Source organism: Argopecten irradians, chromosome 4, assembly GCF_041381155.1.
Source record: "Argopecten irradians isolate NY chromosome 4, Ai_NY, whole genome shotgun sequence".
Classification (NCBI taxonomy): domain Eukaryota; kingdom Metazoa; phylum Mollusca; class Bivalvia; order Pectinida; family Pectinidae; genus Argopecten; species Argopecten irradians.
In genome coordinates this window covers 7170480-7185120 of record NC_091137.1, presented here as the reverse complement: position 1 = coordinate 7185120, position 14641 = coordinate 7170480, and the positions used below count along the sequence as shown (strand labels likewise).

Here is a 14641-nt window from a genome sequence, read left to right as displayed (position 1 = left end):
AAACTTAATAGATTTCATTGTATAGTAGCTTTTAGATGTTTCCCTATTCCTTATATTGACTTTGGATGGGATCAAAGAACAATGAAAGTGTCTTAAAACTTCTAGAGTTAAATAAATCAGGTTTGTTTGTAATGAATTTTCAAATCATTTGCTGGTTATTGAATTCAGAAAGATGTAAAGAAAGTTTGTATGTTGTTAAGTTCAGCATCTCAGCCTTTACATTGAATGAACTCAGTAGGCCTTGTTGCATATTGAATGACCTCAGTACGCCTTGTTGCATATTGAATGACCTCAGTATAGGCCTTGTGGCATATTGAATGACCTCAGTAGGCCTTGTGGCATAATGAATGACTTCAGTAGGCCTTGTGGCATATTGAATGACCTCAGTAGGCCTTGTGGCATATTGAATGACCTCAGTAGGCCTTGTGGCATATTGAATGACCTCAGTAGGCCTTGTGGCATAATGAATGACTTCAGTAGGCCTTGTGGCATAATGAATGACTTCAGTAGGCCTTGTGACATATTGAATGACTTCAGTAGGCCTTGTGGCAATGTAATTGATGATAGCTTTTATATACAAAAGTGTATAAGTATAGACTTGCCTGCTCTTATGGTAGTTATGGATTAATGAGGAAATGACTATTTTCTCACTGTTTCTCTCAGAAACCTAAATGATGTACTAATAATACTATAAACAGGAGCAGGCAATTCAAATATGAAATTATTACTTTTTGTTAGGTAGAGAAATCTGCCCTTGTTAGCAGGTATCGCATTGTTACATGAAAAGTTGTCTGATTTCCTCACAGTAACAAATGATGTTACAAATCATGCCTGCTCCCAAAACTAGTGAACTATGCATCATGACAAGATTCAATATTGCTTCTCAGATGTTGTTTAGTTGTATATAAATATATTGGCTGTGTTTGATGAACCTCACTGAAAAGTAATGCGAAGCTTAATTCTTCATTTACTCAACTATCTCCAAATGTTGAAAAGTTTCTGAATCATCAAATCCATGGCTTATCAGATGTTGATATGGCGATGATAGCTTTTCAACTGTACAGCATTGGGTTGTTTTTGGGTTTTTTTAATTCGTGATTCTGTCCTTGTTTTGGCTGAGAGTATCATTTGATTGGCTTGTCAGTCAAGGTACTTTATCTGTCTCCTTTGATCTTGTAGCAAAAATTCAAATTCATTTAATTTACTGTTAACATTAAAAAAACTCAAAAGGACCACTTCTAAACTATGAAATTGAGAACCTGTGATAATTAAAGTCCTTTTAAATATTCAATAGACTTGGGTTATTTGGATCATTTAAGCTAAAATATTTCAACAATTTTTTCCATCCTTTTCTGACATTGCATATTTTGATCATGGAAGCTTTATCTTTTACATCATGAGACGGCTTTATATAAGATGCAGACTTCTATGATCAGTTGATGCTGTGTTTGTTTTTACATGCTATTTACAATTTGTCGGTATTTTCTTTCCCGTCTGCTTCATTTAGCCAAAGGTAATGTTATTTTCCTCATGCATCCCTGTCTATTGTATGTACTTGGTGTGTTTGCTGCTATACATGTGTACAGGTCTTGTATATCCCTCTCCCACTACAATTACTGACCTCCTAAGAGGTACGCAGAAAAAATGTTAACCCTATTTGGCAATGTTACGTCTTTTTCTTGTGAAGAGTTATACAAAAAATTAAAAAGAAGCTCTGAGGGAAAAAAAAGAGAGTTATACAAAAAATTAAAAAAGAAGCTCTGGCCAGGGTCAAAAAGAAAAAAAAGCTTTGAGATATACGAAAATAAATGAATAAGATGTGGAGATATTGGACAACTAGACCTTTTCCTTTACGACCTTTCAGCAGCAGATTTAGTGAGTAGTTGACACTTTAAGATTCCATAAGAATTTCATGAATATTTCACTGATGTGAAATCCACGTACAGATGATATTGACCTCACAACACACATCACACGTCCAACAAACAAATGCCCTCTGCTTCAGTGTTGTAAAATTTGTTGTGCTTCAATGCTTTCCAAAGATGTAGAATTTAGTCCTCAAAGCATTGATGGCAGATAAACAAGACTCACCATAAAGTTGCACAAATAAAAGTCAAAACACAATCAGGAGAAAGTATTCACATGTTTTATAAAAAATCTTGCAATAGATTTTATCAATTTTAACATTTTAATTAGCTTGGTTTGTTGATATTTTGACCATGTGAATACTTTTCTCCTTGTCCTATGTCACATATCTGCCTTATTGACCAGTATATGATGTACTGGGGACATTGACTCCAAGCTCACAGATAGCTTTAGTACAATCTGCTGTGGAGAGACTATTTAACTTATTCGCTAGCTTCTACTTTTGTTAAAGCTGGATAATTTTTTTTTTTAATTCTGCTTTTTAGCAAAATATTATTTTGCTTCAGTTCCATTTTCTATTTTTTCTTTGAAGAATTTCATAAAAAAGATCCTTTTGGTAGCAGATAATCTTATTCTTTCTTTAATACTTAACTGTTGGTATAAAATCCCACTCTGGGCATTATTACTTTCTAATGAAAAGAACATTATCTTTTTAAGTTTTTTCCTTAATTTATTTTTCATATAGATGTCACTAGTTAATCGTTGACATATTAAATGGACATGCCAGGAAAATATCAAGATTGTTGTGAATGTTATGAAAAAGTATTTGTCGTGTGTGTGAAAGGATGAAATTTGTTGTCATATGTGAAATTTGGTTTTGTCTGATATAGAATTATTTTTCTCTGTAAATTTTAATCTCTTACTTTGTCAAAGCAAGGCATTTTGATTAAAGTGAACAGTCGGGCAAGGATGGCTAAAGTTGCTAAAAATGGTGTGAATGTATCCAGTATAATTTCTTATGAAATGGAAAAATAAAATCTCTCGTCAAAATTTGTCTGCGTACGAAGAAATTAATTTAAAGTATGGGAATTCTAAAACGTCCTCCCGGCTCACTATGTCAGTGGTTATATTTCCACGCAGCCTCGCTTTCAATGCTTTCAACTTTTCTTTACTTTAATGGTCAGAACTGGGAAACTAAGCAGAACTTGACCGTCGTACATGTATTAATATGTGAGAACTTTTGGAAGGCCAATGAACGCATTTAGACTGGTTTTCTTTGCCCGACTATTCACTTTAAGGTTTGTCCATCTGTTCAGCTTTGTCATCATGCAACAATTGCATCAGGTGCAAACAAGCTTTACTTTTGAAAATGTTTAAAGGGCTTGGCACCATTCTGAACTTCATTGAGTTATAAGCACATGATAAACGACATTTATCATCTGTTTTCTGTGAAATGTATGCTACAAATTAAGGTCGTATTAAGATTTCTTCCACTTTAAGTGCAATTTCATTCAATCAAGTTTGGACTCTTCTCTTGATTTTGTCATGTATGAATTTGTGTGCATGGTAGTGGCGTCCAACTAACAATGACTGACTATAGAGGAGTGATGTGTTATGGCTGGACAGAGGCTTGTGTTAGGGATGGAAGTCAAGAATGTCTACTGGTCAATGAGCAGAGCATATGATTGGCGTGGTACAGGGGTAGGGGTGGAAGTAAAGAATGTCTACTGGTCAGTGAGCAGGGCATGTGATTGGCATGGTACAGGGGTAGGGGTAAAAGTAACAAATGTCTACTGGTCTATGAGCAGGGCATGTGATTGGATGTGAGAGAAGTATACAGAAAGTGGTGAAGGCTGTAATACATAGTGTTACAGAATGTGGAATGTGGTGTCAGGAATTCATGGGATCTAGCTGCTCTCTTGATTGTAACACAACTGATGAAATATGCATAGTCTGTTTCTGAGGAGGTCGTACAGTCCATAAATAGTGACTCTTAGAATAGAAATATTCCATGCTCAATTTTACAATTTTATATCAAGCTGCAGACTTACATAAACATTCTGCAAAATGTTTGATAATTGTGAATTCAGTATTCAATATTGTTTTTACTGTTATTAGCCCTGTACTTATCTGTTTGACTTATTTTTCATGCCCTTTAACAGTGATAGACATTCCTGTGTACCCAGTTTTGTATTGTCAATGTTTTATTTATATCCTTCCCTTGAATGTGTGTTATTTTTGGGTGAATCAACTGTTATGTATCAGAATGAATTATCTCCCTTATTTATACTGAGTGTTGTTGGTTCTATAGGTGTGGCCTATATCAAGTCTTTGTCTTACAGAGTTATCTCCCCCTGTTGTGGGCAGAGCAGGATTATTACCTGAGAAAGTTTAATCGTTTTCTCAAAAAATGAGGTATAAAACGTAAAATTTCCTACCTTCTCACAAGAGTAGATAACTCTGTTAGCTATGCAGCATCATTGACAAATCCTACATGGCCAGTTCAGTAAGATGATGAGGCAACTCCCTGTCTCCCCGTCTTTTCACAGGGCTATGACATCATGTCTGTAATATAAAGAGTGGAAATACTATAGGACAGGACTTGTGGAACAAATTTCGAAATACAATTTTGTGCATGCTGTTATATTATTCAAAATATATGTTAAAGTTATGTATCAAAATATCTTGAAAATTGGAAAACATTTATTAATATAAAGCTGAGATTATTTGGAAATATATCATTATTTAAACAGTTTCTAAACTTGTATATAGGAAAAAAATATTTAGCCTGTAAATACTAATTCAACTTCTCCTGTTCCTAAGGGCTTGTTTTCTGTAGGTGAAAGACATTCAGTTGAGCGTTTCTGAATGTTCCTCGTATGGAGAAATGTTTATTTCTCATATCCTAATTTTTTAAATCTTTTTACTTGCTTTCAAATTGTATGAACCTACAAAACTCATTTTACCACATCTGTATAGAACACATTGGTCATGTCCAGTTTAAATCCTTTATAAATTTCAAATGAAAACATTAAAAACTACATTCATTGAATCTGGGTCAGCAGTTTTTGACATTGACCTGGATATTTTGGATTTAAGTAATATGAACTATGATGCCATGTTTGACCTTGACCTAGTATTGACTCCGATGCAATTTCATAATTAGGTGTTTAACCTTGGAAATGAGTTTGACCATGACCTAGTTATAATATGAGATTTATCTTTGTACCACAGGTTAAGACGACTATCCTTCATTACATGCATGGCCTCGTAGGTGACATGGATCCGTCCGACTTCATGAATTCCACCGACACACGCCTCGCTTTATCTCGAATTATCAACTTTACCACAGAACCAAAGAGTGCTGATGTCCGAAAGGTACAGTATGGATACAGAGAAATAATGCAAAGTGAAGGAACTGTGATTTTATGGAATCATTTCAAAATACTACATTATTTTGTGAAGTTTTTCAAGAGAAAGTCAAGAATTGATAAAAGATGCAATATAAATTTCATGATTTTATAGTTGGGATAACATAACAAGAAAACCACCTTTCTTTCATGTGGGATTTACATTTGTCGCGGAAATGTATTTTCAAGTTAATAAAACCATCACTTATAATAACAAGAATTCCATTTTTACATCAGGGAAAGTTAATCTCTACAAACTTGTATGTAAATAGAAATCATAAAACAACGTAAGTAGCCACAAAAGAGAATCGGTTTGAGGTAGATAGATGTTTATAAATGGAAAAATTTGATTTTGCTGATGATTTTAAAGAAATTAATTGTTAGTTTGTTAAAGTCTATTAGTTTGGTATTATGATTGATAATAAATATTGTTTTTTGTGTGTTGTAGGGGGCACAAGCTGTTCTCATAGCATTGTTCAACTTAAACCCTCCTGAATTCTCTGTCATGTTGTCACTGCTACCTAAAGCATTCCAGGTAAATATTTCATACTGATCAAAGCATTCCAGGTAAATATTTCATACTGATCAATACATTCCAGGTAAATATTTCATACTGATCAATGCATTCCAGGTAAATATTTCATACTGATCAAAGCATTGCAGGTAAATATTTCATACTGATCAAAGCATTGCAGGTAAATATTTCATACTGATCAAAGCATTCCAGGTAAATATTTCATACTGATCAAAGCATTCCAGGTAAATATTTCATACTGATCAAAGCATTCCAGGTAAATATTTCATACTGATCAATGCATTTTTTAGTTGCAGAGGACCCTGAATTGATGGATGATGAATCATGGACTTCTCTTTTTTAGGTTGATTTCTTCATTTCAGTGTTTTCGTGGTCCTGACTAGGTATTAACTAACCAATCAATCTTGCCTGAACAATCTGATAAGTTTTACCATAGACCTACCAAAGTTAAGGTGATATGAATACTTTTAAATATTGGATTTTTCTTTGACATATAAATATATCTTGATAGACAAACACCCTTAATTTGTATGTGATGTATCTGTTACAGGATAGTGCCACAAAGATCTTACATAACCATATACGTACTGCGAGTCACGGCCACGAGAGTGATGTGCTGTCTCCGAGGAATGTCACCAGTCCTCCCAAAAACAGGAGTCGACCTCCATCAAGGTCAGGCCGGTTATTATCGTAGTCACCAATTCTTTTATCAACCTCCTCCATTGTGTAAATGAATTTTCTGTCATGTTGCTGTTTATTTCTCATCAGGAGTCAAGCAAAAATTTATTTCACCAAATCATTCAAAAAATTTCATAGGAGTATGGCGACAAGTTAGGTCAAATCCATCCATCTAAGTTATTTCTTTCCATTTCTATGGCTAGAATGTTTGTTAAAATTGAAGAAATTGAAAAGTAAGGATAAAATGTTGTAAATCTACCCCCATCACTATGTTGTAGGAGTGGACACCGAGATGAAGCAGAGACAGAGAATATGAATCCCGAGGATATTTATGATTCCATTAAAAAGACTTCTGCTGATATTCAGAATCTTAGTTTTAATAGTAAATTAGAAAATTATGAGGATGTTCGGAAGAAAAGAGAATTCACATCTCAAGATAGTGGTATTCAGGATTTACGCAATGACAGTCCGGACGCTGTGGACACCAGAAAGGGCCAATACAACCCGTCCCACTACCAGGACGAGGTAAGTCTGCGGCAAAGTTACAGGAGCTATCTTTTTACATTTCATTATCTAAAACAGTTAAACTCTTACTTCTGCTTAGGTATTTAAATTAGAGTTAACTGTTTAAACATAAAGCTTAAAACTGTTTGTGAAGGTTATGGGGACAATGGACCTCTATTTGATTTCAATCATTCTTGATTAGTAAAAAATATAAATTTACCCAGAGGTCAAAGTTTCCTGATACTAAACATATAAATATTTATGCCAATACAATGTTATTGGTCTTTTCTTTAAAGATGCTCCACCACTGACGAATGGTATTTTTTTTTCTCTATCTAAAACAGGAGCAGACTCTTTAGTATTTTTCTTCAGTTACAAAAAAATACTTACTTTACACCATTACCACCTTTGAAAAGTTTGAGCTTCTATAATTTGATTTCAGGACATAAATATTAAAAATGTTTAATTGTGTCACAAAAAAATTTGTGGCACTTTGTCCTATATGGAATAAACTACTGATGGAGCATGTACCAAAAGCAAAATAAATTATTTTATATTAGTTTTTGTGTTAATTAGACTTATATATACACGATTAAACACAAATTATTGTTCAAATAATGAACATCGTTTATGCACTGTCGGCTGGAGCATCTTTAAGCCACTAAAGGAGAAAGCAGAACGGAAGAAACATATTTTTGTCCACAATTTTTTTTGAACCTTAGTGTTTATTTACTGACATTAACTTTTCAGGGTACATTAAATGGTTATAACAAATCCCGATTAGCAGATACAGAATTTGACGACAGTGAGATGTTTAATGAAGGTAAGGTCCATGTCCAATTCTCTAAGGAGTTGTTAACTGCCAAAAAAGTTATTAACTTTCCTGTTTTAATTAAAAGTTTCCCTTTTCTCATTGCTAGAATTTAGTTTTTTTGTCAGCAGCTGTCAGAGAAACATCTTGTTTGATTAGAAATCTCTTCTTTTGCCCTCTTTTTTTTCAATTTTTGACTAGATGTGACTGACTTTTTATCCTGGTTTTGTTTACTTGTCAATTCGTCCTCTTTCATTGTCTAACTGTCAGATGTTTAAGTGCATTAAAAGTTTACAGAATGTTTACATTATGCATTGAGAACTATCTACTTAACCATACTATGATATACCTACATTATTGTGTATACTCTAAGGGGTATGTAGCTTTAGTTCGGGGTATACTAACATTAAAAGATGGTGACAATAGTCTTGGGTTATGTCACACAGTGTTGGGGGTATATCAAAGGTGATGGTTATAGATCTAGATATACATAAATAATGGTCGCATTTTCTACTAATTTACAAATAGGAAGTAATTTATCCATGTACATCAGGTAAAAATAGATACAGGAGCAAGGTTTGATTCTGATAGGGAAGGCAGGGGTCTTTAAAATAGGGAAGGCAGGGGTCTTTAAATTTATGGAGGGGGCATGGAACTGGGAATGAGATAGATAGGGTGGGAAGGATGGCTTTTAAAACATTTTCCAGGAGTACAAATATAGATGGCAAATATCTAGAGCTTACATGCTGTTGTTCTAATAACAAATCATAAACGTGTGCTTCTTTCTAAAGGGGAATAACTATAATCTATATTAACAGACAGATTTTTCAAAAGACCTTGCCTTTTTTCAGCCATCAGTGCTGTGACTTTTGGAGGTTTGTGACCTGTATATGATCACTGTATCAAATGTATACCATGCAACCTGTACGTTGTGTACGGCATGGCACATAATCTAGGTGGAGGGTCATCTATCATCGTTTGTTTTCTCATCAGCATTCAGATTTCATCAACTTCATTTAGCTTTGTATTTCTTCAGTCTCATTGAATCGGTTATTAGGAGTACAAAATCAACGGAACTAAGCTATAAAATACATCTTGAAAATAATGTTTAGATTTTACTTTATTTTTTTTCCCCCAAAAGAGAGCTGATTTCTGTGACTAAAATTCAAAGCCCAGAACAAATTTTAAATTCTAATTATTTCTATATTTTTTTTTATTTTTTTTTTCCAAGTATATGAAGGGAAAGATTTGAGTTTCAAATTTTATTTTTATGACAAACGTTTTTATTATCATTTCTGTCTTAGCATTCATTTCAAAATTTCATTTCAGCATCATGATAACAATGTGGAGATGCCTTTTCAAACTTGTACTGCACACTTCAAGGTTTTCCTCTTTGAATTTCCTCTAAATTGAATCTTTTTTGGATCAGTCGACTTTAACATTTGAGATAATGACAATATAAAGTTTGAGAAAGGCATCTCACAGTCTAGATCTCCACTCTGTATATAATCAGGAATCCTATATTTTCATATATTACTGCATGCAATATTACAATCATCTGCATAAACGTGCATTATTGAGTAATCCAACATCTCATCACCAGCATATAGTGGAACAACATCCGACTGTATGCTCCAATAATCCTCTAAATGACCTTGACCTTGGCCCATGACCCTTGGTCTATGACCTTAGGTGTCCCTAATGTATAACCCTATGGATATATAGTTAGACTGTTCAGTTATGATTTATGCTTTCATATTTATGTTCTGTGAAAACCAGAATATCTCCTCAAAGATATATTGGGAGAACAATTTAAAAAGAAAACAAATTTGTTTTGAAGGGTAAATATTAAAGGTTCTGGGCTAAATATTTTGGTTTTCACTACATTTTCATGTGTCTGTTTTACCACGTTATATTGTTGTATACCCCATTAATAGTTGCTTCCTCTTTGTTGCTACCTTGTCAATGTGTTATGAAATTTCCATTAAACATCTCAAGGTCATCACCTTTGACCTTTCACATGACCTTTGGTTGTGCACACTTTGACCCCAGCTTATTGCAGCCTCATTTTGACATGTTAGAACTGATATATCTTTTAACTAGATCCATGGAAAGCATTGCTTGGTATATCTGATACCAGCACAGATGGTATGTCACTACACTTAAGTTTATTTATCTTGTCTTCTTTATTTTTCTTCTTTTGTTGTTTTGTTTTCACTGTTTGTTACTTCCCATTGTCTCCTTTTACCTTTGTTGTATCACTCCCTTGGAATGCCTTCAAATATTTCGGAGTTGTCTCCCATTAGTCACTATAGCCTGCCACACAACCCTTTTTATAAAACAAGTTATTTATAAGAAAACTTGTACAAAAAAAATCAAAGATTTTGTATTATAAATATATTCTGTGGTATTTTAAAGTCTGTTCTTGATTAACCTATCATCTTACAACAGTGGAAACAATTTTGAAATAGTATAGAACAAAGTTGGTATACTGGAAAGTTTTACTTTGATAATTATTTTCTAAGATTAAAATGATTCTTTGCATGAGTCTAACACTTGCATGAATGAATGCAGACTTCCTTTTATCATATTGGACATTTTGAATCCTGAAGGTGAGAATTATTAATTTGAAGATAGACCTTTTTCAGTCACGTTAACAGAGAAACCCCTTGGTAGCACTGTTCAAAATCTGCATGTTTTTAAAGACGTCATGTGGTAATGGAGAGATTATGTTTTGTGCACATTGGAGATAACCCTGATAGTCTAGTTATAGAGGTTCCTGCATAGTCACCTTAAAATGTGACCAGATATTACCGGTAACCCTTATGTCAGCAAGAAATGTCATCAATTCATGAGAAAATGGTAATAGTGTTTCATAAAAAAAAATATGATAATTAATTTATTGTATCCTTGTCAGTAGTACCTCTCATTTGTTGTTATTATGCTCAACTCTACCAAAATAAAAGTCACATTGTGTTTGGTTGAGACCCCATGGTGATGTATTGATGATAAGTTGATGTTGATTGATCAGGACAGAATGGTGGTAGCATGTTCATTATAGGGTGGTGTTTTTGGTGACTGTTGTAGGGGAAGGTGAATGGCATGTTGGCATTTTCTGTTTTCTGTTTAGTAAAACTATCTTATACATCATTACTGACTTATCATTTTAGGAGCATTTCTTATAGTATATCATCCTCTTTGTATCAGCGCTGTCAGTGAAACAAACACACGCATATCATTTTGATAACTGTATTCATTGTGTATATGCATGAAATGTGTATAGACTAAAATAAATCTGACATTGTAATGAAACGGTAATCCAAATAGAATATGGGTTTAATTAGGGCAAATATATACTAAAAATAGATTTGATTGGAGAAAAATGGGAAGAGAGGAAAAAAGTTTTAATCAAGGCTCGGTTAAGTAAATTAATTGTCATCTGATTTTGAATGATTCATTTACTGGGTAACTTTTCTTCATACATACAAAAAACGTTTATCAAGGCTATTTAGGCATCCTTAAGGGAGTTTGTGTATGTTTTAGACACGTATGTGTGGACCTTGTATGTAGTTTAGGTATTGGATAGATAAAAGGCAATTGAATAAAGCATGGAATTCAGTGTTTGTTAGGTCAGTCCATGGTCAGTTTCATGTCAGAATTTAAGAAATACTGATTATAAGCAGTGGGGGTTTGATATCTAAAATATTGATTATAAGTAGTGGGGGCAATAGATAATGTTTTATATCTGTAATGTAAAACAGAATCTGCAATGTTTTTTAATTGTTTTTAATTGTTATAAGTTGTTTACAAACATTTTTTCCGAGCTTGCTTTCATTTTAAGGTAACGATGCGGTAATTTGATTGGCTGCAGAGCTTAGTTGTATATATTTATTTGTTGCTTTCTTGAGTCATAAGTTTTATAAGTAATAGAAAACTGCCAGTTTTAGTACTTTTTTTCATGCTAGATATTGTCTGTGTGATTTGTTGTCTACCACAGACCCCAGGTGTAGGCAGTTGTTTCACAAACATTCTCTTTCATATCTATAAATAATTTGTCTCTCTTTTGCAGAATGCTCAGAGAATGATATTATATCTGATATCCTCACAGAATTGTCTAATCATAATGAAAGGTAGGTAACAAAAACAAATAAACCCAAAGATTTTCTTAAAACAATGTTTATTGAGCATATTCTGTATTTGCATATTACAGAGTTATCTGCCCTTGCAGATAGGTATTGATTGTGATGTCATGTGTTTGCGAGTGTAACCACATAAGTTTCGGAGATTTATGAGCCAATTTCACCTGCCAGTGAGCTCATTAACTAAGGTTTATTTGATATGGATAACAACAGTATATATAACATTATAAAATGTATATTTTGTAGTTTAGAATTCAAATCATTGCTACCACTCCATGACCAATTTTGTTTCTATTTCAGAAACGACGAGCGTAAAAATGCCATGCTGTCTCTGATCAAACTTACTAGAGAAGGAACGTTTGGACTGTGGGATGAACACTTTAAAACGATTCTTCTTATTTTACTGGAGACACTTGGAGATAATGATGTAAGTATAGCATTGGTATACTTTTCTAGTATTCAAAACATTTCAAAATTAATGTTCTTAAGACTAAGTAACTTTAAAGCATAAAATTCAATTTGAATGTAGAATGATCTTTGTGATAATCATTAATCAAAGTACTATTAAAGCCATTGCAAGGAAAGTCATGCACGTTTGAACTTAATGAAAGATTAATTATTTTCAAGACTTATATAAGTTTCATATTACAGAGAATACTAAAATGTGACCCAGATGAAATGATATTTGAGTTTATCTGTGATGTTTGTTACATATGACAGAGAATACTAAAATGTGACCCAGATGAAATGATATTTGAGTTTATCTGTGATGTTTGTTACATATGACAGAGAATACTAAAATGTGACCCAGATGAAATGATATTTGAGTTTATCTGTGATGTTTGTTACATATGACAGAGAATACTAAAATGTGACCCAGATGAAATGATATTTGAGTTTATCTGTGATGTTTGTTACAGGGACAGGTGCGAGCGTTAGCATTACGGGTATTAAGAGAAATTTTACGGAATCAGCCACAGAGATTTAGAGATTACGCTGAGCTGACAACTCTACGAATTTTAGAGGCACACAAAGACTCTGTTAGAGAGGTAAGCATCTGTATGGGGACTGGGGTTTATTATAGTTAAACAGATGTCTATAACTGCAAAACTTAATTCTAATTATTTCTGTATTATGTACAGTGAAATGATGTTAGGGGAGACTACTCTTACCATCTTGTTTCATGGTCATCATTTAAAACTTATTCTTTACAAAAGAAAGAAAAGAGGAAAAAAAATTTGAACCCTAAAATAAATGTCAGAGAATGACAACTGTAACATCAACTTTGTTAATTTATTGGATAATGTTTCTTCATTGATCATAGGGTTGAGTTTAGTTTCTCCTTAGTTACATTTTCTCAAGACCAGGTGTTATATTTGCAGGTGGTGCGGTCTGCGGAGGAATGTGCGGACACGTTAGCCAACTACATCCCTCCTGAGCAGAGTGTGCGCATCCTCAACCCAATCATACAGACGGCACAATTCCCCATTAATCTAGCCGCTATTAAAATGCAGAACAAGGTCAAACTTCAAAATTAATCCTTCATTACCTTATTCATTGAAAAAGCTTATTAATTACATATTTTATGAAATTTGTAAAGGATAAAATATTTTTAACTTGGTTTTTTTTCTTACTGTGATAAAAAAAAATATTGATGTTTACTGTATCAGACAGGAAAAGTTAAATAATCTTGTTTCTAGGTAAGAAAGACTTTAAAAAATTTGATTTTGTTAAAAAAGATAAAAACTAAAGTTTTTTTCTACAAAATGGAAAGAATAATTGAATGTGTTGCTCCTCTGACCTTTTAGGCCTTGTTTGTATTACAGGTGATAGAACTGTTACCTAAGGAGGCGGTAGAGTCGATGATGGGCGACATGATACCAGGCCTTCTCAGGGTACGTATCAGGTTCAGTTCGTTTATATAGGGACTTCTCTCAGGTCCAAATAGTATTGCAAATATTGAACATATCGGGTCTTCCGAGGGGACATAACAGGTCAACTGAGGGGACATACCAGGTCGTCTCTCAGGTTCAAATGATATTGCACACCAGGTGAGGTTCAGAGAGTAATTTAATCGTACCAAGTCCTCTGATGTCAAATAACGCCACTCACAGAATGTGATATCAAGTATAGGAACTTGTCCTCTAAGAGATAGAGATAAACTGGTTTGTACAAGAGCTGGTCCTGTAGAATGTTTAATCAGTGATGTGTTATTGAGTGATCAAATTGTCCAATCTTTGTAGGGCTATGATGAACTAGTTTGTACAAGAGCTGGTCCTGTAGAATGTTTAATCAGTGATGTGTTATTGAGTGATCATACTGTCCAATCTTTGTAGGGCTATGATGAACTAGTTTGTACAAGAGCTGGTCCTGTAGAATGTTTAATCAGTGATGTTTATGATCATACTGTCCAATCTTGTGGCTATGATGACTGTTTGTCAGAGTGGTCTGTAGAATGTTTAATCAGTGATGTGTTATTGAGTGATCATATGTCCAATCTTTGTAGGGCTATGATGAACTAGTTTGTACAAGAGCTGGTCCTGTAGAATGTTTAATCAGTGATGTGTTATTGAGTGATCATACTGTCCAATCTTTGTAGGGCTATGATGAACTAGTTTGTACAAGAGCTGGTCCTGTAGAATGTTTAATCAGTGATGTGTTATTGAGTGATCATACTGTCCAATCTTTGTAGGGCTAT

The 14641-nt window shown here is 33.7% G+C and overlaps 1 protein-coding gene across 12 annotated transcripts in view; it reads left to right on the top strand.

Annotated features, from left to right (window-relative positions):
• The window catches only part of LOC138320475 (CLIP-associating protein 1-like), a 133826-nt gene extending 119930 nt beyond the window's left edge, over positions 1-13896 (top strand). For 10 of the 12 annotated variants that reach the window (XM_069263438.1, XM_069263449.1, XM_069263447.1 and 7 more), the window contains 11 exons: positions 5101-5244; positions 5725-5811; positions 6362-6483; positions 6768-7014; positions 7744-7816; positions 9908-9952; positions 11874-11934; positions 12244-12370; positions 12864-12992; positions 13326-13463; positions 13770-13896. In XM_069263438.1, the coding sequence (XP_069119539.1) occupies positions 5101-5244; positions 5725-5811; positions 6362-6483; positions 6768-7014; positions 7744-7816; positions 9908-9952; positions 11874-11934; positions 12244-12370; positions 12864-12992; positions 13326-13463; positions 13770-13868 (1272 nt within the window). In that variant the 3' untranslated portion in view covers positions 13869-13896. Of the gene's footprint in view, positions 1-5100; positions 5245-5724; positions 5812-6361; positions 6484-6767; positions 7015-7743; positions 7817-8655; positions 8680-9907; positions 9953-11873; positions 11935-12243; positions 12371-12863; positions 12993-13325; positions 13464-13769 lie in introns of all 12 variants that reach the window. The other 2 variants (XM_069263439.1, XM_069263442.1) reach the window with 2 other exon arrangements.
• Positions 13897-14641: the final 745 nt, after the last annotated feature.